The 24,358-nt window shown below is 45.1% G+C and overlaps 1 protein-coding gene across 3 annotated transcripts in view; it reads left to right on the top strand.

The window, feature by feature from the left end:
• The window catches only part of TBC1D17 (TBC1 domain family member 17), a 149,770-nt gene that overhangs the window by 112,637 nt on the left and 12,775 nt on the right, over window positions 1–24,358 (top strand). For all 3 annotated transcript variants that reach the window (XM_073602201.1, XM_073602200.1, XM_073602202.1), the window contains exons 10-15: window positions 7,662–7,756; window positions 11,390–11,506; window positions 11,582–11,682; window positions 18,615–18,714; window positions 21,901–21,998; window positions 24,088–24,204. In XM_073602201.1, the coding sequence (XP_073458302.1) occupies window positions 7,662–7,756; window positions 11,390–11,506; window positions 11,582–11,682; window positions 18,615–18,714; window positions 21,901–21,998; window positions 24,088–24,204 (628 nt within the window). The remainder of the gene's footprint in view (window positions 1–7,661; window positions 7,757–11,389; window positions 11,507–11,581; window positions 11,683–18,614; window positions 18,715–21,900; window positions 21,999–24,087; window positions 24,205–24,358) is intronic.

Genomic DNA, 24,358 nt, shown 5'->3' on the forward strand with positions numbered 1-24,358 from the left:
CAGAGCTGGTATATAGTGATGGTTCTGGGGATGCAGATTTTTGGCAGGGGTGGGGGTAGCACAAAAGTGATGGAATTACTTTCTCCTCTGGTGGGTAGTTCATCCTACACAGATTTCAATACACTCACTAAAACCAGTGTAAAAACAGATAAAGAGAAAAGGTGGCTGATGACTGAAGGCAAATCACATCTTGGTCTTTATCCCTGTAAATTATTGCGATTTTTGCTTTCAGTGGTTGGAGGTCAGCAATAGTAGTTTTCAGCACAAGACTTCCAGCACCAAGAACTAGTGTGAATGCTGAATCCTCTACAACACATATGTCACACAAGGCCCGGCCTTGTCACGTGGCCCTCGCACCCAGTTTTGCAGCCAGAATGTGGCGGACCACCATTCCGCCACTTCTGGCTCTCACCCACCACTCCCGTTCCCTGCTGTTACTTGTAAACACAGAAGCCTTCTGGGTTTACAAGGGACAGCTTTAGTGCCGGTTCACACAGGGGCGACTTGTCAGGCGACCTGATCGCCTGACAAGTCGCCTCCCGTTCTGTACAATGGAACCATTCTAATCGGAGCGACGCAAGTCGCTCCGACTTAGAAAAAGGTTCCTGTACTTCTTTTGGGGCGACTTGAGGCGACTTGCATAGACTTCTATACAGAAGTCGTTTTGCAAGTCGCCGTGGATGTCGTGTGCAGGTCGCCTCGGTGAGGCGACCTGCAAGTAGTGCCGCCCCTAGTGTGAACCGAGCCTTAGTCTCAGCGGTTCCTGGATGTAATGGATTCCTGCACACCCTGACAGCGGGGACAGATCTCCAGAGAGAGAACTATCACCCTTGAAAGTGAGACACCCTAAACCCTGCACTCTATACGTAGCGCACCTCTGAACCCTGCACTCGCTATATAGTGCACCCCTGAACTCTGCACTCTGTATATAGCACACCCCTGAACTCTGCACTCTGTATATAGCACACCCCTGAACTCTGCACTCTGTGCATAGGAGAACCTCTAAACCCTGCATTCTGTACATAGTGCACTCCTGAACTCTGCACTATGTGCATAGGAGAACCTCTAAACCCTGCATTCTGTACATGGTGCACTCCTGAACTCTGCACTATGTGCATAGGAGAACCCCTAAACCCTGGATTCTGTACATAGTGCACCCCTGAACTCTGTGCATAGGAGAACCCCTAAACCCTGCATTCTGTACATAGTGCACTCCTGAACTCTACACTCTGTGCATAGGAGAACCCCTAAACCCTGCATTCTGTACATGGTGCACTCCTGAACTCTGCACTATGTGCATAGGAGAACCCCTAAACCCTGGATTCTGTACATAGTACACCCCTGAACTCTGTGCATAGGAGAACCCCTAAACCCTGCATTCTGTACATAGGGCACCTCTGGAACTGCACTCTGTACTTAGTGCACTCCTGAACTCTGTATGTAGCATACTCCAGAACTCTTCACTCTGTGTATAGGGCACTCCTGAACCTTGCACTCTGTACATAATGCACCCCTAAACCTTGCACTATGTACATATCATACTCCTAAACCTTGCACTCTGTACATAATGCACTCCTGAACTCTGCACTCTGTATGTAACACACCTCTAAACCCTGCATTCTATAAGTAACGCACTCCTGAACCCTGCAGTCTGTTTGTAGCTCACCCCAGATACAACTGGCCCTTAGGGGCAACCATACTGCTGATGTGGCCCGCAATGAAATTAAGTTTGACACCCCTGCTCTACAAAGCAACCCCCAAGCACTTAACCCTCTCCTATCTAAAAACATAAAGCAGAATCAAAGTGGTGTTCCGGCCGAAATTATACTTTTTTAAATAAAAATACCCCTATAATACACAAGCTTAATGTATTCTAGTAAAGTTAGTCTGTAAACTAAGGTCTGTTTTGTTAGTTTATAGCAGTAGTTTGTTATTTTATAAACTTACAGCAGGCCGTAGCCATCTTAAGTGTGGGCATCTGAAGCAAGACTGTATTTCTTCCTGGATCTCATCCTTGCAGATCTCGCACATGCTCAGTGCAGCACAAGCAGTGTAATAGGTTTCAGGTCAGGTTTCCATAGCAACGGCAGTGTCAGAGGAAGTTGCCACCAGTTCCCAGAAGGCATTGCAAACAGGAAGTGATGCAATGGGCCACGGCCAGGGAGGAAGAAGTGAAAAATGAATACAGCAGACATATAGTAGGTGCTGAGAAAAAAAATAAAAAAATATCCAATTCACAGTGCACAGTTTAGTGAGGGATGCTGAAGAGTTGTAAAAGTGGGTGGAACTCCACTTTAAACTAAAAAGTTGAAAATAACTGATAGGTAGGATTTTTATGACAGAACAAACCATATTGGTCTATTCTGACATAACTGCTTTTCCCTGCACATGCCTAGCTCAGCGTACATTTTCAGCATGGCTCTGTGCCGAGACAGAACTTATATGCACGGGAGTGACGTCGTCATAGTCAAGCCAATCAAGAGGCTGAAGTGTCCGAACTCAGAAGAAAGATCGGGTGTAGATGGAAACACCTCTAATTGCAGCGCTGGAGGGGATCTCCTGCAAGGTAAGTCTTTCATAATGTGCTAATATGTGCTGTGTACTAGCACACTATGGCTAAAAGCTCCTGGGGGCCCATTTTTATCTTATTTATTTTTTATGCTGCAGTTGAATCCCACAATAACACCTAACCTCAACAAGTCCTTAGCACTTACTTTTCCCCTCAACGCATAACCCATTCTTACCACACAACCCTCCCCCCCCCCCACCCCCCCTATTCCTACACTTAAAGCGGTATTAAACCCATAACCAAAAATGTAATCTATTGCAGCTTACCAATCATTAATTGTGGTGGCTGCAGCAGTTTTATTTTGTTAGGCTTTTGTTCCCTCTGGTTTTTACCTGGTGATCTGGCCAATAACATACCTCCTATAACAGAGAATGAACACTCTGGAGAACAGGGGGCACCCTTGGATAAAAGCATTGTTATTCTGGGGGGGAGGGGAGTTTTTGATGTACTAGCAGATTTAGATACACTAACAAATTGAAGTTAAACTCCAGCTCACACTTTTATAAGCAGTTACAGCAACACTGATCTATAACAGAGCAAACCTTAATCCTTTTTGGATTTGCCTGTATGGTTGCTAGCACACTGACTGAAGAAAACAGTCTGGAGCTACATGCGGACACCTAGATATTGAGGTGAAGATGGGGGATTGGCAATTATTCCCAATGGGCCTGGCACAAGCCCTACCCTCCTATCTTCACTTTAAAATCTAGATTAATGCCCCTTTTTAACATTCTCATAGGACAGTGATGGCAAACCTTGGCACCCCAGATGTTTGGGAACTACATTTCCCATGATGCTCATGCACGCTGCAGCATAATTGAGCATTATTGGAAATGTAGTTCCCAAACATCTGGGGTGCCAAGGTTCGCCATCACTGCCATAGGACTACCTATAGCCTTTGTCCTGTCTCTTGTGCACGATGGCTGGTGAGAGCGGGAACTCCTGTTCATCATAGCTATAGAGCAGAGTTTCTCAACCAGGGTTCTGTGGAACCCCAGATTCCTCCAGAGGTTGCTAGGGGTTCCTTGAGCAGTAAGCAATTTCTGCCTTTCGGATAAGTTGCCACTGACACCATTGATCGTTTAAGCTATCTGTAAGGGGGTATTTCTTCCCAATAACCACAAGTGTAAGGAGTATTATTCCTACTGACCATCACACTAATATCTCATAAGTTGTAGATGTAGTCATTTTTAGCAGGGGTTCCCTGAGACCGGAAGGTTATTTCAAGGCATCCTCTGTGTTGAAAAGGTTGGGGAAGGCTGGTGTAGGGCTCTTTTTTAAAAAAGGAAACCTGTTTCTATCATTTTAAAGAACACTATACTACATAAAGTTCAACTACTAACTAGTTAAAGCCCAAATAAACTTTCAATTTAAATGACCTTGATACATTCCAGATGCATAAAAAATGGTTTTCAGATTCTCAAAGTTCATTTTCTCTTTCAGAAAGTAGCCACAACTAGGGATTAGAAAAACCTGTCACCTGTCAGCATGCTGCAGCGGAGGATCCTTGTTGCTCTCTGTGTAGAAGCAGTAGACTGTGTAAAGGTCCAAAACACCCTCTGCCGATTCTCTTAACTCTGCAATCGGACACATTTATTCCCCCTGCTGATTGAAGAACTCTAGCTCTGACCACAGAGAGTGTGTCAGACCTCGCAGAGAGACCGTTGCTTCCACATAGAGAAGGAGAGAATCTTTCTCTACAGCATGCTGGCAAGGTACAGGCTTTTCCACTCGGGCAGCTTTCAAAAGAAAACAAGCTGTAAGACTTTGCACACATTTTTTGATGCACCTGGAATGTATGCAGCTTATTTGAACTTAAAATTTCCGTTGGGATTTAACCGCTTGCTGACCATCCGCCGTCGTTTTACGCAGCAGGCCAGCACGATCCCGCGAACCGTCATAGCTATACGTCGGCTCGTGGGATTGGGATAGCAGGCGCGTGCATGCCCACTGCACTGCAGGGGTGCCGATGTTCGTGGCCGACGGTCGTGATGCCTGCCGGCCACGAGCGATCGCAAGCACAAGAGGCAGAACAGGGTAGTGTGTGTAAACACACACTTCCCTGTTCTGTTCTGAGAGAGGAGTTATAGATCGTGTGTTCCTATTAGCTAAGAATCACGATCCGTCACTTCCTCTAGCATTTTTATAGCACTGATCGCTGTATGAATGCCAATGGTCCCAAAAATGTGTCAGAAGTGTCTGATATAATGTTGCAGTCCCGATAAAATCGCAGATCGCCTCCATTACTAGTAAAAAAAAAAAAGAAAGAAATAATGATAAAAATGCTATAAATCTATCCCCTATTTTTGTAGACGCTATAACTTTTGCACAAACCAATCAATATACACTTATTGCAATTTTTTTTTTACCAAAAATATGTAAAATAGTACATATCGGCCTAAACTGAGAAAGAAATTTAGCTTTTTTAAATTATATTTAATTATATTTTTATTTATTATAGAAAAAAGTACAAAATATTGCATTTTTTTCAAAAGTGTCGCTCTCAAAAGTGTCGCTTTTTTGTTTATAACACAAAAAATAAAAGCCGCAGAGGCGATCAAATACCACCAAAAGAAAGCTCTATTTGTGGGAAAAAAAGCACGTCAATTTTGTTTGGGTGTACCGCCGCACGACTGCCCAATTGTCAGTTAAAGCGACGCAGTGCCGAATCGCAAAAAATGGCCCGGTCATTCAGCAGCCAAATCTTCCGGGGCTGAAGTGGTTAAAGGAGACCTGTCAATGGAACCCAACGCAGGCTGCCATTATTGCTCTTTTCTTCTGGATAGTTGCCAGGCAGTCATGCTAACATTCTTGGTTTAGTAATCACTGACTTTGGAACAAATATGCAGATTAAGAATTCTCACTTTCCAAATTTACATATGTTTTCCAGCTCATTAACTCTGAAAGTATTAAAACTGTGAGGTCACAACAGCCAGGCAACTAGGTTTTTCAGGGGGGCAGCAGTGGCAGCCCCCATATGGTTTACTCAGAAGAAGGTAAGGACATGACATTACTAAAGGCAAATAGACTGCGCACATTGCAAGTGCAGTTGCACTTATTTTCAAATTAGTGCAACTGAAAGTGCACAGTCTATGTGCCTTAAATAAATCAACCCCATAGTATTTTTCACCATATGGTCTGGCATCCATTTATGTATGTATAGGTGTCTAAAAAGAAAGTTTTACAGGGATTAGAAAGATGAAAGTATTCCAGGAAATATTTGAATCTTCTGGGGGATCAGGGTGGAATTTATTTATTTTTTTGCCTTTCTCTGCTTCAATTATGGGTATAGGATTCTGTATAAGGAGGTTTTATATTTATGTACGGTATTTATTTTCTATTGGTTGAACTAGATGGACTTGTCTCTTTTCAACCTCACTATGTAAGTAAAAATTAACAAAAAAAAAAAAACCTATAACTGCATGGATCTATATTCAAGTGCTCCTAAAGGGAGAAGGTTTTTTTTACCTAAATGCATCCTCTGCATTTAGGTAAAAAACCTACTGCATGCAGCTCCACTCAGAGCTGTCTCAGGAGCGAGCATGCACGAGTGCCCCCATAGCAAGCGGGTTTCTATGGGGGCACTCGGCAGGGGAGATGAGCCCAGAGGGCCAGTGGGGGACCCGAGAAGAGGATAATCGGGGCTGCTTTGTGCAAAACCATTGCATAGAGCAAGTAAGTATAACATGGTTGTTATTTTAGGTTGAGAAAGTGCTCCTTTAGGGCTGCAAACACAATGTGGTCAGTAACAGGATGGTTATAGATTTGCTTGGGCCTATTCAAACTTGCATGTCATTTTCTAAGCCCTGATGAAGGCGGAGGGTTGCAGCCCCCAGAAACATGTTGGCTGTTTTTTGATGGTGGAAGTGTGAACTATTATGCCCTGTACACACGGTCGGATTTTCCGACGGAAAATGTGTGATAGGACCTTGTTGTTGGAAATTCCAACCGTGTGTAGGCTCCATCACACATTTTCCATTGGATTTTCCGACACACAAAGTTTGAGAGCTTGCTATAAAATTTTCCGACAACAAAATCCGTTGTCGGAAATTCCGATCGTGTGTACACAAATCCGACTCACAAAGTGCCACGCATGCTCAGAATAAATAAAGAGATGAAAGCTATTGGTTACTGCCCCGTTTATAATCCCGACGTACGTGTTTTACGTCACCGCGTTCAGAACGATCGGATTTTCCGACAACTTTGTGTGACCGTGTGTATGCAAGACAAGTTTGAGCCAACATCCGTCGGAAAAAATCCATGGATTTTGTTGTCGGAATGTCCGATCAATGTCCGACCGTGTGTACAGGGCATTAGAACTCTTGGTCTCTTTGACTTTATGGTCTGGTGCACATTTGTGTATGCTTAAATTTGGATTCCTTCTCTGGCACTTGTTGAGGGAGGCTGACTTTTTTCATTTGTTTAAAAAAGCACAGGAATCCCAGTGCCTCTTTTCTTCCATAGTATTTTACCTGTCTGGGAAATGGATGCTGGATTTCTTGCTTCCAGCCATTCCACTTTCATTCAAAATATTTTATCTTCTGCTAATCTGAAAGTTTCCCATATCCTCCCACAAGAATTATTAAAACAGCAGCACAGTGGCTAAGTGGTTGGCACTTCTGCCTTGGCAGCACTAGGGTCACTGGTTCGAATCCCGGCACTGCCAGCCTGGAGTTTGCACATTCTCCCTGTTCCTGCATGGGTTTCCTCCGGGTACTCCAGTTTCCTCCCACACTCCAAAGACATGCTGGTAAGTTAATTGGCTTCTGTCTAAATTGGCCCTAGTATGTGTATGAATGAGAGATATGGAACTTAGATTGTAAGCTCCTTGAGGCCAGGGAATAATGTGAATGTACAATATATATGCATAAATTGACAGTGCTATTTTAGTACCTGTAATATATAAAACACCACTCCACGATTTATGTAATCTGTGTTTGGGGCTCTCTATAAACATGGAGGGGTTAATGCAGTTCCACCCACACATTTTGCAAGTTGTAAACTGTGACAGAACCAAACAAGCGGGCAGATAGCATGGGCTCGGTGCCATCTCCGTGGGACACTGTTCAACACATGTTCTTGCTGTTTGCAGGGATGAGTATTTCCGTATGAAGCTGCAGTGGAAATCTGTGAGCGAAGACCAAGAGAGGAGGAATTCTCTGCTGCGCGGATATCGCAGTTTAATAGGTTGGTAAACACGATGGATTCATGCTGGTTTTGCTGCAGGTTGGTCAGGAAGCTCCTGTGTGATGTACAGGTGTCACTTAGGTGGGCTGTGTGCTATATAAAGGGATTATATGAAGGGATATTGTAGAATCCTGGTTATTGAGCTGTAGTCTGAGTACTATAGCTAAGAACAATCTACTGATGATCTCAGTATAATATAAGACTGTTAGAAAGGCACTAATACTGTAAAATAGAATGGCAACTTTTAAAGGCCAAGTCCACCAATGCAAAGCATTGCAACCGCGATCAGTGGTCGTAAGAGGTTGGTATGTACATAAAGTTGTGCTCCAAAGTTTGCATACCCTTGGGGAAATGGTAATATACGGTATGTACCATTTTTAAAGAAAACATGAGTGAGCGGGCAAAACACTTTTCATTGATTTTCTTATGGGATTCATATTCTGTAACTATGGGTCATAACAAAATGGCCCAATCATAAAACAAAACATTGCATCAAGTAAACAAATGAAATACTCCCTGTATAGAAGTCTGAATACCCTTATGCCCAGCGCACACGGTTGGAATTTCCGACAGAAAAAGTCAGATGGGAGCTTTTCATCGTATATTCAAAAATTCAGACAGACTTAGATAGAGAACATGTTCTATAATTTTCCGACGGAACAAATTCCTATCGGGAAAACCGCTCATCTGTATTCTGTTCCGACGTACCAAAAATGACGCATGCTCTGAAGCAAGTACGAGACGTCGTACGTGTTGTCCCGTCGTACGTGTTGTACGTCACTGCGTTCTTGACGGTTGGAATTTGGTGTGAGTTTATTCAGACGGCAAAACCGGTCGTGTGTACAGGGCATTCGTTTTTAATATTGTGTATTGCCCCCTTTAGCATCAATGACCGCGTGTAGTCTTTTGTAATAGTTGTCTTTGAGGCCCCAAATTCTTGCAGGTGATTCTTGCATCTTGGCAAAATGCCTCCAGGTGATGCAAAGTCTTTGACTGTCTTGCATGAACAGCATGTTTGAGATCTCCCAAGAGTGGCTGGATGATATGAAGGTTACTATGATTGCCACTCCACGACCTTCACCTTTTTCTGCTGTAACCAATGGAGGGTCAAATTGGCTTTGTGCTTAGGGTCATTGTCGTGCTGGAAAGTCCAAGAGCGTCTTATGTGCAGCTTTCATGCAGAAGAATACAAATTGCCTGCTGGTATTTTCTGATAACATGCTGCATTGATCTTTCGATCAATTTTACAAGATTGAGGCACCACCATGCTTCACAGAGGGGATGGTATTCTTGTCGCTGTTAACATAGAGCTTATGGTGGTGACACTAAATTGCTATTTTGGTGCAGCAGCCCCCCTCAGCCCCCTAATATTACCTGGGCCCCATCCAGATCCAGCAATTTTGCATGCGAAACTCAGCTCTCTGGGACTCTCCCTCCTCGTTGGCTGATACAGCAGCGCGGCGCCATTGACTCCTGCTGCTGTCAATCAAAGTCAGTGAGCCGATGAGGAGAGAAAGTGGGCCGTGCCACAGCTCCATGTTTGATTGGACACAGGGATCTGTGGCTTGAGTCAGGTGCCCCCATAGCAAGCTGCTTGAGTGCTGGGAGCACTCAATAAGAGGGAGGGACCAGGAGCACCAAAGAGGGACCCGAGAAGAGGAGGATCTGGGCTGCTCTGTGTAAAACCACTGCATAGAGCAGGTGAGTATAAACATGTTTGTTGTTTTTAACGAAAAAAAAAAAAACAAGACTTTAGTATCACTTTAATTTGTGATTGAACAGTGCTGACTGGCATATTCAAGGCTTTGGATATCTTTTTTACAGTATATCCTTTTCCATCTTTATAAAGTTCCATTATCTTGTTACATAGGTCTTTTAGCAGTTCTTTACTACTCCCCCTGGCTCAGTATCTAGCCTGCTCAGTGCATCGACATGAGAGCTGATAAACTCATTGAATATTTATATTAGGGTTGTCCCGATACAGATACTAGTATCAGTATGGTTACCGATACCGAGTATTTGCAGGAGTACTTGTACTCCTGCAAATGCTCCCGATGCCTAATCCGATACCTGGACACTCAGGAACAATCGGTGCGGCAGTGGGGAAGTTATAATCACCGATCTCCCTGTGTGGTTTTCAATAAAGCAGCGGAGGGGAGAGGAGGAGAAGCACACAGGGAGATTGGTGATTATAACTTCCCCTGCCGACGCACGGATTGTTCCTGGGTGTTCCTTGTATCCTTCTCCGGCTCCCTTCTGTGTCCCTCTGTGCGCTCCTCCGGTCCCCCCCCCCCCCCCGGTCCTTCTCCAGTCCCTCTCCGGTCCCCTTCTGTGCGCTGCTCCGGTCATGTCGCCCCCCCCGTCCTCCTTCGCTCCCCCTCCATGCGCTCCTCCGGTCCCCCCCGTTGTCTTCCAGTCCCCTTCTGTGCGCTCCTCCGGCTGAGCATAGTAAGCTGTGTTTACGATGTCTCAGTTTATGAATGAAGAGGAGCCTCTGTCTCCTCTTCATTCATCTTCAGTGCAGCTGAGGCTGCTGAGAAAGGGACTGGGGAATCTCTATCCTCAGTCTCTTTCCATGTCTCAGAGGGGAGATGTCATGGGTCTCACCAAAGCCCCCCTACCCTAAGATTGAATAAAAAAAAGGAAACATTGTAATCAATAAATATTCTAAAGTAAAATTGTAAAACAAAAAAATTAGAAAAAGTAAAATTGTAAAAAGAAAAAAAAAAAAAAAAGCTACTGAATGTACTGCATATTAGTGCCATCGGTAATTGGTATTGGCGAGTAATTGAAAAAGTATTGGTACTTGTACTTAAAAAAGTGATCTTCGAGACAACCCTAATTTATACACAGACACTATTTGCAATTTAAAAATCCATAGATGTGGGAAATTAATATTTTAATTGCCATTTCAACCCGTGTGTGTCTGTACCAAGGCCAAACATTCAAGGGGATGGAAACTTTTAGGGCCATTTGGGTGATTTCTGTTATTATGATTTAAAAAGGAGCCAAACAACCTTGCAATAATAATTCACTTCATATGATCACTATCCTTAAATAAAAGAAAGTTTTTGGCATGGTCAGTTATATTTTCAATATCGATGCTTAAATTTCACAATTTCTGCCAGGGTATGCAAACTTTTGAGCACAACTGTGGTTCAAAGAAAACAGAACAACGTGCATATAAATGAATAAAGCTGAACACTGAGCATACAATGTAGTGTGTAGGTAACAACACTAGTACTATATGATGCATGTAGTATCTAGGCCAACAAGCCTTTTAGGAGGTAACTTAAAAAGGTGGGGTTAAGATTAGGGATGAGGTTCGGTTTGGTTCTAACCCAGAAGGCAGGTGTATGTGTTGGACCAATCAGCTTCAAGTGGGAGATTTCTGTGGCCCACAGCTGCACATACACAAAGAAGTGGGGATATTGGTGACATCATTGACCTAATACAGCCAGATTCTAGGTCAAAGAATTTTGGTAGCATATCTATTAATATGGAATGTATGTTCCTTACTAAAGAACATTTTTTTTTATCAAGTTGTTATGGGTAAAGTACCGCTTTAAAAAACTAAAATATCAAATTGCCATAAAATGTGTTTTTTTTTTTTTGTGTTTATTTTTTTTCCAGAGAGAGATGTCAGCCGTACTGACCGAAACAATACGTTTTATGAGGGGAATGATAACCCAGGCCTAGTTCTTCTCAATGACGTCTTGATGACATACTGCATGTTTAATTTCGATTTGGGTATGTTGCTTTGAGTTGTCTTTCTGAGCCCATTTTCCTGTAGCCATTTTATTTATGGAGTCTGTTTCTGTTCAGGTTATGTCCAGGGAATGAGCGATCTTCTGTCCCCTATCCTCTATGTCACACAGAACGAGGTGGACTCCTTCTGGTGCTTCACTGGCTTCATGGAGTTGTTGGTTAGTATGGATCACAAGTGAATGCCTTCCGGTCTAAGTAAAAAGATTGTGTTAAAATGAGGAGCTGCTGAAATCAGTACAGCCATTTCACACTTTATTTACTGAATCCTCTGGAGAGTTGGTGACACCTTCGCAAGCCCTTAACAGATTCTCTGAGGCCACATTTATGCCTCTGCATTTTGTGCTTAAAAAAAAAAAGAAAATCATGGTCCGGTTTTTAGAAAAGCATTTATATTATAGAGTTGAATAATGTGAATGCCTTCTGTTTAAAGGAGTCTTTACTGTGCTACTAAATAATTCAGTTAGGGGGCTTTTTGATTGCTTTAATCCTTCCTCACCATAACCCATATGGTTATACTGCCTTGTTGGGCAGACTGTACGCCATAGAAGCCATGGTTTCCATACAGTGCTCTGATGACGGCCAAAAAGTCTGAAACAGCCTTATACAGTTTGGATTAAATGGCTCTGTAATATTGGGCTATATTTGCACTATACACCAGCGGTTCATGGCTGTTGGGGTGTAAAGCAATTATTTAAGTGGCTTCACTGTCTTGAAATCAGGAATAATTCCTTTATTTTTGGATTTGTGATGGAATAAGATGGGAATACCTTCTGTTTTAGGAAGGCTTTTTTTTTTGTGCTTTGCACTGATGTGGTTGAAGGGCTTTTTGATTGCTTTAGTCCAAGGGTGTCCAACCCGCAGGATGCCTGCAGCCCAGGAGAGTTCAGCATGCAGCCCTGCCATGTCTGGAGGAACGCTGTGCAAGAATAGGCGGCCGGCATGTATGGAGGGACGCAGGGGATGCCGTATAGGTATATGCGTAGAGGCCATGGTGGCACACAGTATGGCAAGAACAGGCACAGCTGAAGGGATGTCAGGGGTTCTGTTTCTGTAAAAGCACCTGCAACGGTGAGCAGAGGGATTCCGCGCCAGGCAAGTAAATACTGCTTGACTGTATCAACGGTGTGCTGGGGTGGGTCCGATTTCCGTTGCAACCCCCAAAGTCCCCTACCTCCCCACACAGCACATACCAGGGGTGCCAACTGTCATTAAATTCAAGGACAGTTTGTAAAATCCATGATTTTTACATCTGTCCATGAATGTCTGTAACACATATTCACAGACCGATGTGAAAATCACGGATTTAACAAACTGTCCGTGAATTTAGGCTAGGTTCACACTACTGTGGGTGGTTGCGGGAAGAATCGCACTGTTCCTGCGCTGGCAACCACCCGCAGCCAAATCGTGCTGCTCTTTACAGACGTGCTGGGCTGCCAGTCATTCTTAATGGCACCCCTATGCATCTAAAAACTCCAGCACGTTTTCAGTTGCGGAAAAAGCAGGCACAGCAGCACATTCAAATGAATGATCTGCCGTGCCCGAGCAGATGCAGCCCAAGACAATTCCTCTCCTTCCAGTGTGGCCCAGGAAGGCCAAAAGGTTGGACACCCCTGCTTTAAGGGCCGTACACACGGGCTGAATATTGGGCAACATTGGCCGGTTTAATAGAACCTGGCCGATTTTCGGCCCATGTGTCCATTTGGCCGGCTCCTGTCGAAGGGGCATGACCAAAAAAGGGCTGTGGACTGACATCGAATCAGAACTGTCAGCCAATGCTGTGTTCTGGCAGTAGGCCGTCCTACTGTCAGCGCAATAGCTCAGCAGGGGGATATCGCTGTACTAAGATTGCATAGTTAGTACAGGGGCTCCTCCCGAGCTCTTCAGTTTTTTTCATTCAGCCCACTGGGTTGAACTAAAAAAAAAAAAAAACTAATAATGTGTGCTAGGCTTTACTCCCTTCTCAATATAACAGGTTCTGAGTTTTCCTCACTCCTTTCAAAACAAGAATTAATTTATGAACTAAACTTTATACATAAAAAAAACTTGCTTAAAGCAGAACTAAAATCTTTCGATACTCCCCTCCTCATTCCAGCAATACAACCGTTAGATCCCTCGCCAGCTGCTGGCGTTTTCTCCACGGGCTTTTTTTGGGTGCCGGTTCTGTGGCCTCTTGATTGGCTGGCAAGGGATAACTTGACTCCTGCACATGTGATGGGAGCCATTCATTCTGACTGGGAATGTCCCCTAATCTACACAGCTCAGTGTACATTTAATCGAAGATTGCAAACAGGCAGGTAAGTTTGGCTTTTTGCAGAAGAGACAGAGCATGTCTTTTCTTCAATAAAGAACTGCTTTTTAAACACTTTTTTTTCTTAATTGTAGGTTTTGTTCCACATTAAAGTGGAACTATACTCACCTTGCCCTCAGTGACAACCTGGAGCTCCCCGCCAGCCACTGACATCTTCGAGAGGCCGGCTTCTGGGTATCAACCGCTCTCATAGGACGGGCCAATATGACATCACTCCCATGGGAGTGCAGTGGGCTTTGGCATTGTACAGGGGCAGACAGGTAGGTAGGTAGGTAAATTTAATGCAGAAGAGACAAACCATGTCTCTTCTGCATTAAAAAATCCTGCCTATTTTCATTTCTTACATAAAGTTCCACTTTAAGAATATATTTGGGATGTTATATAGTTCAGCCTTCAAGGAGAAGTATGTTCAAAGCTCTTTTGGCCCTACTTCTTGTGTGTGCACTTAGTTCTGCACTTATGTGACTCAGATTCAGCTGACAGCATGCTAAAATCTGCTGTCAGTTGACAACACTCAACCTGTCCAGGCTTTAATTTCGGGTTCCACCCATATGCCTGAGTGGCAGCTGACTCACCCTCTCAGTGTGCTGCTGGGGGCCTGAGCCACCCCCTCCACAGCCTGGCACTGAAGAGGCAGAGCCAGTGACTTGACAAAAATATGAATGCAATCTATACACTAGGGGGAAAAGCTCTGGGGGAATCTAGGCAGGGCTGGACTGGGGCAAAAATTTGGCCCTGGACTTCACCCAGAGCGGCCCACTTTAATTTTGAAAACATGCATATAACCAGTATATAAAACCATATGCAATATGGATACTTAATTGAGTTTGGGATGGATCTGAGGGAAGCGGAGCGGCCCTTGTATGGGGCATCAGAGCGACCTGGAGGAAAATTGACACCTTGCCCCCCCCCCCCCCCCCGGTAGGGTGACCACACTTCCAGACTGCCATTCAGGGACAGTTTTGCCAAGGACCGGGGGGGGAATGTAGTCTGATGGGGAATTCAGCAGTGGGGGTAATTTGTCGGGTGAATGGCTGGTGCTGTCAATGAAAACATCCCGACACCATGCTTAATATGGTGTCAGGATGATCAAATCACATTATTTCTATTACTACATTGTAATATATAATGAAATAGTTCAACTCACCAGAATGCAGAATCAGTGGGAACCATTGCCTGCCACTAGATGCAGCGTGTCATTTTCCACTATCGCCTGCCACCAGATGTAGCGTGTCATTTTCCACCATCGCTTGCCACCACATGCAGTGTGTCACATGCCACATCATTTGCTGCCAGAGAGAGGGCAGAGAGAGAGAGAGAGAAGGGGGACAGAGAGAGAGAGGGGGGGGACACAGAAAGAGAGAGAGGGGGGACAGGAAGAGAGAGGGGGGACAGGGAGAGAGAGAGAGGGGACAGGGAAAGAGAGAAAGAGAGAGGGGGGGACAGGGAGAGAGAGAGAGGGAGGACAAGGAGAGAGAGAGGAGGGACAAGGAGAGAGGGGGGGGCAGGGGGAGAGAGAGAGAGGGGACAGGGAAAGAGAGAGAGGGGGGACAGGGAGAGAGAGAGGTGACAGGGAGAGAGGGGGGGGACAGGGAGAGAGAGAGAGAGGGGGGGACAGGGAGAGAGAGAGGGGGGACAAGGAGAGAGAGAGAGGGGAGAGAGGGGGGACAGGGAGAGAGAGAGGGGGGAGAGAGAGGGGGGACAGGGGGAGGGAGAGAGAGGGGGGACAGAGAGAGAGAGAGAGGGGGGTGATAGAGAGGGGGGACAGGGAGAGAGAGAGAGGGGGACAGGGAGAGAGAGAGGGGGGACAGGGAGAGAGAGGGGGGGACGGGGAGAGAGAGAGGGGAGGGGGCAGAGAGAGGGGTCCGGGTCTGGTCAGTGACAGTGCTCATATCACTCACTTGAATGGTGCAGGAGGGGCTTTAATGTGGCTGTCGAGTCGACTACTTGTTTAATCTTCCCGGTCCCTCTTGCTCTTCATCGATGTAACGCGCAGGCAGGGAGAGAGGGTCGGGATGCGGTGTGTCACAAACTGGCTCATTCACAGCTGAGACTGAGAGCAGTGTGCGAACCCCCTCTTCTAGGGCAGCTGCACCAAGCCGCTGTCCACACACTGACACCAGGGATGTCCCGAAGGATGCAGCGGCTGTCGGAGAACTTCTGTCCCCGCCCACCAGCGTGACCTTTCAGACACCTATTGCAGCGGCAGAGCCTATCGGCTCTGTGCTACAGGTGGTGGGCGGGCCGGCAACAGATGCAGTGAAACACTGAAGCATCATCCCGACCCAGTCCATTCCTGAATTGCCGCCTCGGTTCCATGGTAGGGCCGGCCCTGGGCAGTAGAGCAGTGGTCAAAATAATGGCTGCGCGGGCCGCGCAGCCATTATTTTGACAGGCTGCCACTGAAACCGGCCTACTGAGCCATCGACCCACCGGGAAACTCCTGGTAGTCCCGATGGGCAGTACATGCCTGAATCTAGGATGCAAAAGGACCTGGGGGTCCTAGTAGATTATAGGCTCAGCAATGGCATGCAATGCCAAGCTGCTGCTAACAAAGCAAACAGAATATTGGCATGCATTAAAAACTGCAGAGATAAAATGATAATTCTCCCACTCTACAAGACTCTGGTCCGGCCGCACCTAGAGTGAGTATGCTGTCCAGTTCTGGGCACCAGTCTTCAGGAAGGATGTACTGGAAATGGAGCGAGTACAAAGAAAGGCAATAAAGCTAATAAAGGGTCTGGAAGACATTAGTTATGTAGAAAGGTTGCAAGCATTGAACTTATTTTCTCTTGAGAAGAGACTCTTGAGAGGGGATATGATTTCAATTTACAAATACCATACTGGTGACCCCACAATAGGGATAAAACTTTTTCATGGAAGGGAGTTTAACAAGACATGTGGCCACTCATTAAAATTAGAAGAAAAGAGGTTTAACCTTAAATTAGAGGATTCTTCACTGTAAGAGCGGCAAGGATGTGGAATTCCCTTCCACAGGTGGTGGTCTCAGCAGGGAGCATTGATACTTTAAAAAAACTATTAGATAAGCACCTGAACGACTGCAACATACAGGGATATACAATGTTATACTGACATATAATCACACACATAGGTTGGACTTGTGTCTTTTTTCAACCTCACCTACTATGTAACTATGTAACAATCCCCACAGTATACATGCAGGAAGAAAAAGCACACAGATCTAGTGCTCTCCATTTAAAACTTCACATTTATTTGAAAAAGGTAAAGTATTGCACTTACAAAAATGGCACTATAGGTAGTGCTAACTATGAATTGCGTGTCATGAATTGCGTGTCTGTCATATACAACCACAGGATCTTTAGATGCAGAGATGATCGCGAGTTGACCCCATATATGTGAAACCTCGTCCTATACGTACATTACGTCCAAACCTTAGGACTTCCCTACTGGGTGCCAGGAAGGTGGGTTGTAAAGGGGATGGGGTGCCAGAAAAATTGGCTGTGAAGGGGACCTCGGTGCTAGGAGGGGGGGGCTGTAAAGGGAAGTGAGATGCAAGTAAAGGGGGGCTGAGAGGGGTACTGGGACACAAGAAGGGGCTCTTAAAGGGACTAGGGGGCAAGTAAGGGGGGGGGGGATAGCTGTGAAGGGGACTGAGAGATGCAAGTAAGGTGGGGCTGTAAAGAGGACTGGGGTGCAAGGAAAGAGGACTTTGATGTGGACTGGGGTGCAAGGAAGGGAGCTGTGAAGTGGACTGGGGTTCAGGTAAAGAGGAGCTGTAAAAGGGGCTGTGATGTAAGGTGAGGCTGTAACGGTGACTGAGGTGCGAGGAAGGAGGGCTGCGAAGAGGACTGGGATGCCAGTAAACAGGGGCTGCAAAGGGGACTGGGGTGCAAGGAAGGGGGCTGTGAAGAGAACTAGGAACCAAGGATGGGGGCTGCAAAGGGGACTGGGGTGCAAGGAAGGGGGCTGTGAAGAGAACTGGGAACCAAGGATGGGGGCTGTGAAGGGGACTGAGATGCAGGTAAGAGGGCTGCAAAGGGGGACTGAGGTTCAAGGAAGGGGGGCTGTGAAGGGGACTGGGGTGCAAGGAAGGGGGGCTGTGAAGGGGACTGGGGTGCAAGGAAGGGGGGCTGATATGAAGGGTGGAGGTCTCTGATGTAAGGTGAGGGTGCTGTAATGTGAAGGGGGACAGAAGACATTTAAGTAAAGGAGGAGCTGTGGTGTAAAGGAGGGGTGTGATGTAAAATGGGGGGACTTTGATGAAAAGGGGGGCTGTGATGTAAAGGGGCTATATTGAAAATAGGGATGCTGTGATGTAAAGGGGGGAGCACTGTAATGTAAATGGGGGGTTCTGTGATGTAAAAGGGGCTGCTGTGGTGTAAAGGAGGGGGGCTGTGATGTAAATGTAAGGACTGGGGAGACTCGTGTAAAAGAGGAAACTGTAATGTAAGGGGTAAGGGCTGTGATGTGAAGAAACCGAGTCACAGTACAAACATGAGACTCGGACCTCTGATGGATGAAAATTTTAATTCAATACCCCTGGTATATATGTTTGTTATTTTGAAATCTCACCATTCTCTTTTAACTCTTACAAAGTAATGTGTTCAGTTTATAAGCTTTGACTGTGAATGCCAGTCCACGTATGTAAACCTTGCTTTGGAACCCGTAGTATTGTGAACTCTGCATGAATGAGGAGGCACTGTTATCATTTTGCTGACAGCAGCTGTAACCTATCAAAGCTTGCATTGTTTGGAGAGAGCACACTGATCAATGCATTGATCTGCTTCGCCTGCATTCCAGCACCACAACTTTGAGGAAAGCCAGGAGAGTATGAAGAAACAGCTCGCCCAACTGAACCTCCTCCTCCGTGTACTAGACTCGACGCTCTGCGATTTCCTAGGTATTTATATCTGTTACAGTTCTGTGTTGAAGCAAGCTTGTTCATTATGAGGAAACATATCTGTTGCTGCAGTATGGACTCTGCCTATCTCTAATAAAAGTCAGACAGCACAAATATAGACAGTGGGGTTTATTTACTAAAACTGAAGAGTGCAAAATGTGGTGCAGCTGTGCATGGTAGCCAACCAGCTTCTAAGTTCAGCTTGTTCAAATAAGCTTTGACAATTAAGCTTTCTGTGCAGAGCTGCACCAGTTTTTGCACTCCCCAGTTTTAGTAAATCAACTCCACTGTCAATCTTAAAGTATAACTAAAGGCAAAACTTTTTTATTTAGCTTTGGAGAGGAGTGGAGAGCGATTAGAACAGTTGTCAGGTATTCATTTCTGTCTGTGCCGCCATTCGGGAGGTACACCCTCTCTATCTGTCCCCAAGAGTGAAAGTGAAGGAAAATCCCAAATTTTGAGTGATCACCAGAACAGGAATATAGGGGAAATCTAATGAGGAAGGGAAGGGGATTTCCCTTCACTTTATGTCCCATAGGCAAAACAGGAATTCGAGGAAATCCCTCCAAAGTGAGGGAATCCTTGGTTGCTACTAAAAATGAACTTGGGTGTCCTTCTAACTCCTCTCTAATTGAGCTCTGAACTACCTCTTCTTTTTTGTACTCCTATGAGTTGCAGGCAAACCAAGAATTCCCTCGCTTTGGATGAATTTCTGCTAATTCCTGTTTTGACTATGGGACAGGAAGTGAAGGGAAATCTCGCCAGTGGAACATAGATGGCCAAAAACTGATAGGGGTTGTAACCCTCTTTTACTTTATTCAAAATTAAAAAAAAAAAGTTTTACCTTTAGTTCTACTTTAACCATTTCAGCCCCAGCAACGTACTGGTACATTGCGGGGGGTTAAATGGTTATATCAGGATGATGCTTGCAGCTACAGGCATCATCCCGGTATGTTTTTTTTTCTGCCAGCTATGGACTTTTTTGTAAAAGCGATCTAGCAGTTAATTAATTGTTGGATCACTTTTACAGGCGGTGGATAGGGGGCCCCCCCATCCCCCTGCCTTCCCGGGCTCTCTTGTCCCACCAGGGAGCCCAGGACTGCAGCTGGCTGTTCTGCTGGCTGACCATAGAAAAGACTTAGGACTGAAACATTTCTGATAATCTCTATGGTCTAAGAAACCAGAAGCGACGAGTATTTAATCACTTACGTTTTCACTAGATGCAAACAAGCCATTTCTGGCTTGGGAAGCATCGGATCAAACCGATCTTGGTTTGATCCAACGCTTTTAAGGGCAGAGGAGAGATCTGGGGTCCCCAGATCTTTCAGTAAAGAGTACCTCTCATTGCCCATGTTATCACAAGGAATGTTGTTTATCCCTTGTGATAGCAATAAAGTTGCTTAAAAAACTATTAAGACAGTGTAAAAAAATAAAAAATTAACTGAAAAAAATAATAAATTGAGAATTTTTTTTACAGCACCCCCCGTCACCAGACCCTCCCACCCACCCACCATGATCGTGTGCAAAGGCAAACGTACGTGTCGGTCCCCCCACACGCATACATAAACATGTGCGGTATCACTGTGAAAATCAGATCAAGAGCAATAATTCTAGCACCAGACCTCCTGTGTAAATCTAAAGTGGTACCCTGTAAAGGCTTTTAAAGCATAGCCTCTAGGTAATTGAATGTACCATAGTGTGTCGCTGTTCCACAGGCGTGCGCAATTTTAAAGCGTGACATGTTTGGTATTTTTTTACTTGGCGTAACATCATCTTTTTTTATATTTTACCAGAAAATTGGGTACTATATTGTGTTTGTGTGCACTAAAATTAATTTAAGTGCATTTTTTCCCAAACATTTGCATTTGAAAAACTGCTGTGCTAAATGTGCAAATACCGAGTGACACAAAAAATCGCAACACCCTCCATTTTATTCTCTAGGATCTCTGCCTAAAAAAAATAGGTGAGGAATAAACTCCTTTTTCAGGGCCGTAACACCCACAAGGCCAGTTGAGACAGCTGCCTCAGGTGGCACTCATGTCTCGTAAGAAGACACTGCAGTCCAGTGCAAAAGTGTCTTGTTGCGTGATGTGGTATCCTCTTCGTTTCCCAGTATATGTTAAAAAAGAAAAGCAGTTATGGCTCAGGAAGCTGGGTGTCAAGTTCAATGTTTACAGGAAAGGTCAAAAGGAAGGAAGACCCTCTCAGCGGTGACATTGCAGAGCTGGAGGGCTTTGTTCTAAGGTAAGTCTCTCATAATGGGTTAGTATGCAGTGCATACTAGCCCGTTATGACGTTGCCTTGCAGGTATTTTTTTTTTTTTTAACCACATGCGGTTTACTACCACTTTAAGCTGGCCATACATGGATTGAAATTCGGCGGGCTCAGCAGGGGCTGGCCGAGATTCTATGCATCTATGGTCAGGCCGATTGTACTCAAATTGATTAATCAGTCGACTTAGGTACAACCAGCCTGTCGGATTATAGCCGCTAGCAGTAATCATTTTGTTTGGCTGGCCAGTAAGGCTCCCTGCACCCCCCACTGGCAGAACACAATAGCACTGTGGGAGGCATTCCCCCTGTAAGACTGACTGTGTTGATGGGGCAATTGAGTGATGCTCTTTCCTTCCAGCTGTGGTGAAAGGAAAGAAATTCAGATCATCTATGGCTCCCTTTAGAGTAGGTTGGGGGGCTGCAGAGCTTTTTAGTAAACTTGAACGTGTTCTTTTAGGGATAATAATAAATAAATCGAGACTGACAGGAAAAGATTCATGTTCAATTGCCTATCAAGAATGTAAACAACAAATATTCTGCGCAGATAGACTAACAATATTATAAAGACAGGATAATACAAGGGGACAATCTAGTGCTCTCCGCTTGATAATTTTAATAATCAGATATGAAAGGAAATCCACTTACAAACACAGCACTCCGGCCGAGTGCTAGTAAACAGGCATGTAGTGAATGTAGTTGCAAACCAGAAAGATGGCCCCGTTTGACGTCAGACGTAGCTCCACCCCCCAATTGCCTATCTATCTAAATCTACTGATCATTTTGATATGCTTTTTGTTATTATTATACTGTACATTAGGTTTAGATTGCCCAGGTTTGTGACAATTTTGCTTCAAGGAAATATTGTGTACATGATTTCCTCCTAATGAATGTCCTACATTTTTTCTCCTGGCAGATTCCAAAGAATCGGGTAATCTAAGTTTTTGCTTCAGGTGGATCCTCATCTGGTTCAAACGTGAATTTTCTTTCCAGGATATTCTCCTGCTGTGGGAGGTAAGTGCCCGTTATTGATGTGAGATCTTTTCTCCAAAATGCTTGTAGCAGCAGATCTGTTGAAAATCTTCTTCTATTTTAGCTAACTAGTGGTCCAGTCCTGTGGAAATGTACCCTGGATATCCTAGTTCCTTGTTTTGCATGGTTTTGTTGACATCAATATTGTGCACCTTTGAGGCTATTCATATAGGATAAGATTTAGTAATACTGGTGCAGTTGTGCATAGTAACTAATCAGGTTCCAGTTTTTATTCTCAAAGCTTAATTGAACCAGCTGAAGTTAGAAGCTGATTGGTTACTATGCTCAGCTGCGCCAGATTCTGTGTGCACCAGTTTTTATAAATATCCCCCATTGTCTAATGCTGCTGTATAGGCTGTGCCTGTAATCTAGTTTGGCACTATGGCACTTTGCCCATGTCATGTGCTGTTCGATGCTGTTGCGATCTGTGTTGTACATCCAGAATAAAAGGGATGGATGTAGCCTCTCAGCAGCAAGTTGGGAGGCTAAGCCAGCTGCTCTGCTGGTCAGGCATCTGTGCAGATCCCAACATTTATGTCAATATCCCTGCAGAACCTGGATTGGCTCTGTGATGTCAGCCAACGGCAGACTTTAGCCTGCTGTCTGCTGAATCTGGGTCACAGAAGTGCAGAACTAAGTGCGCTCCTTTTGATCTATGGAAGTAGGGCCGAACTCTAACATCCTAAAGACTTCCCAACATATTCTTAAAGTGGGACTTTGGCCATACTTCTTTAAAGCGGAGTTCTGCTTAAAAAAAAAATTAAAAGTCATCAGCCAGGCGCTCACTGCGCATGCGTGAGCCGCACTGTGCGCTGTGACTGGCTGGGCAGTCATCTGGGACCTGTGACGTATCCCAGATGATTGCCGAGAGGGAGGGGGGAGAGGTGATTTCCCTTCCGGTGCTGCGGTGCGCCGGGAGGAAGTGGGAGCTGTGACCCCCTAAAAAGAGGGTATCCGCGCCCCCCCCCCAAAAAAAATGACATGCCAAATTTGGCATGTCAGGGGGACACCTCCCTTAAAGTGGAAGTTCCATTTGTGGGTGGAACTCCGCTTTAAGTTGCCAAGGCTATCCCAGTGGTAGATGCAGAGAGAACCGGAGCCGCACTCCAGGCAAAGCGCTCCGCAGCATCTCTGCCCCAGTCTTTAGTCAGGGAGCTGGTCAGCGCCATCTTGAGTCCCAGGGTCCGGCACCCCTCCGAGGTCTTTCAGCCACTTTGCCCTCGTAACCGGATGTCGTTGCAGGGTCATTCCCGCTGGTGAGCCGCTCTGTGGGAAGGTAATTGCGGACGATTATAGTTCCAGAAGATGCCTCTTTTGCTGGTATTTATGCAGATCGGAGAGCACAGTCCTCTCACATACCAAGCCTAGCCATGCCCCCCTCCTTTAAGTTTCAGATATAGCAGGGAAGGTTTAAACCCCAATTCGGTTATTTTTTTTTTTTTGCTGCCTGTGTCCTGCTGGGGAAATTTCCCTTCACTTGCTGTCCTGGTGGCGCAACAAGTAGGAGAAAATCTTCCCAAAGTGAATAGGATTCCCATGTGAGAGAATTTGCACAGGAACGGGAGTCCCCATTGGAGGATTTTCCCTCACCTATTGTTCAAAATTGTGGATTTTCTCAATTTGTGTCTTGGTGACAATGATCAAAGGGACAAATGGAGAAGGTGAATCTGTTGGTGACACTGACAGCAGAAAAGACTTGACAAACAGTTTAACCCTTTCCTACTTTATTGGAAAAATTCGGCCTTCACATACGTTTTAATCCTGCCAAAATCATTTGGGACAGCAAACCATCATCTAATGTCAAGGGGTACCGGCAGAGCTTTCTCTGAAGCAGCAAGATGAATGGTCATTCATTAACATAGCATAACTCCTGACCTATTGTTGATCACCAGACTATTAAATCCCATTTTCTATGAGCATTGCTCTAAACAGCTTCAGGCTGCCCACATATCAGATGTTCAGTGTGAAATTCTACAGACGTCTCCTATTATGCCAAATTCCATTCTGATTCAGATCCATCAAAATAAACACGCACAGAAATACTCTGCTTTGTTTATTTGTTTCAATCAAGGTGTTATGGACAGGTCTTCCTTGCCCCAATTTCCACCTGCTCATTGGCTGCGGTATCCTTGACCTGGAGAGAGATGCGCTAATGCATTCAGACTACGGCTTCAACGAGATCCTGAAGGTATGGGTTTTTGTAGTGTAAACAGCACATCTTTTCTTTGTAATGGTCCTACAAACTGCTTTTCATCCCATTATGGTATAGAGAAAGGGTCTCCAAACTACGGCCTACAGGCCACAGCGGCCCACTTTGGCATTTTGTCCACCCTCAGCTATTG

The sequence above is a fragment of the Aquarana catesbeiana genome, linkage group LG10, assembly GCF_042186555.1.
Source record: "Aquarana catesbeiana isolate 2022-GZ linkage group LG10, ASM4218655v1, whole genome shotgun sequence".
In the NCBI taxonomy this organism is placed as follows: domain Eukaryota; kingdom Metazoa; phylum Chordata; class Amphibia; order Anura; family Ranidae; genus Aquarana; species Aquarana catesbeiana.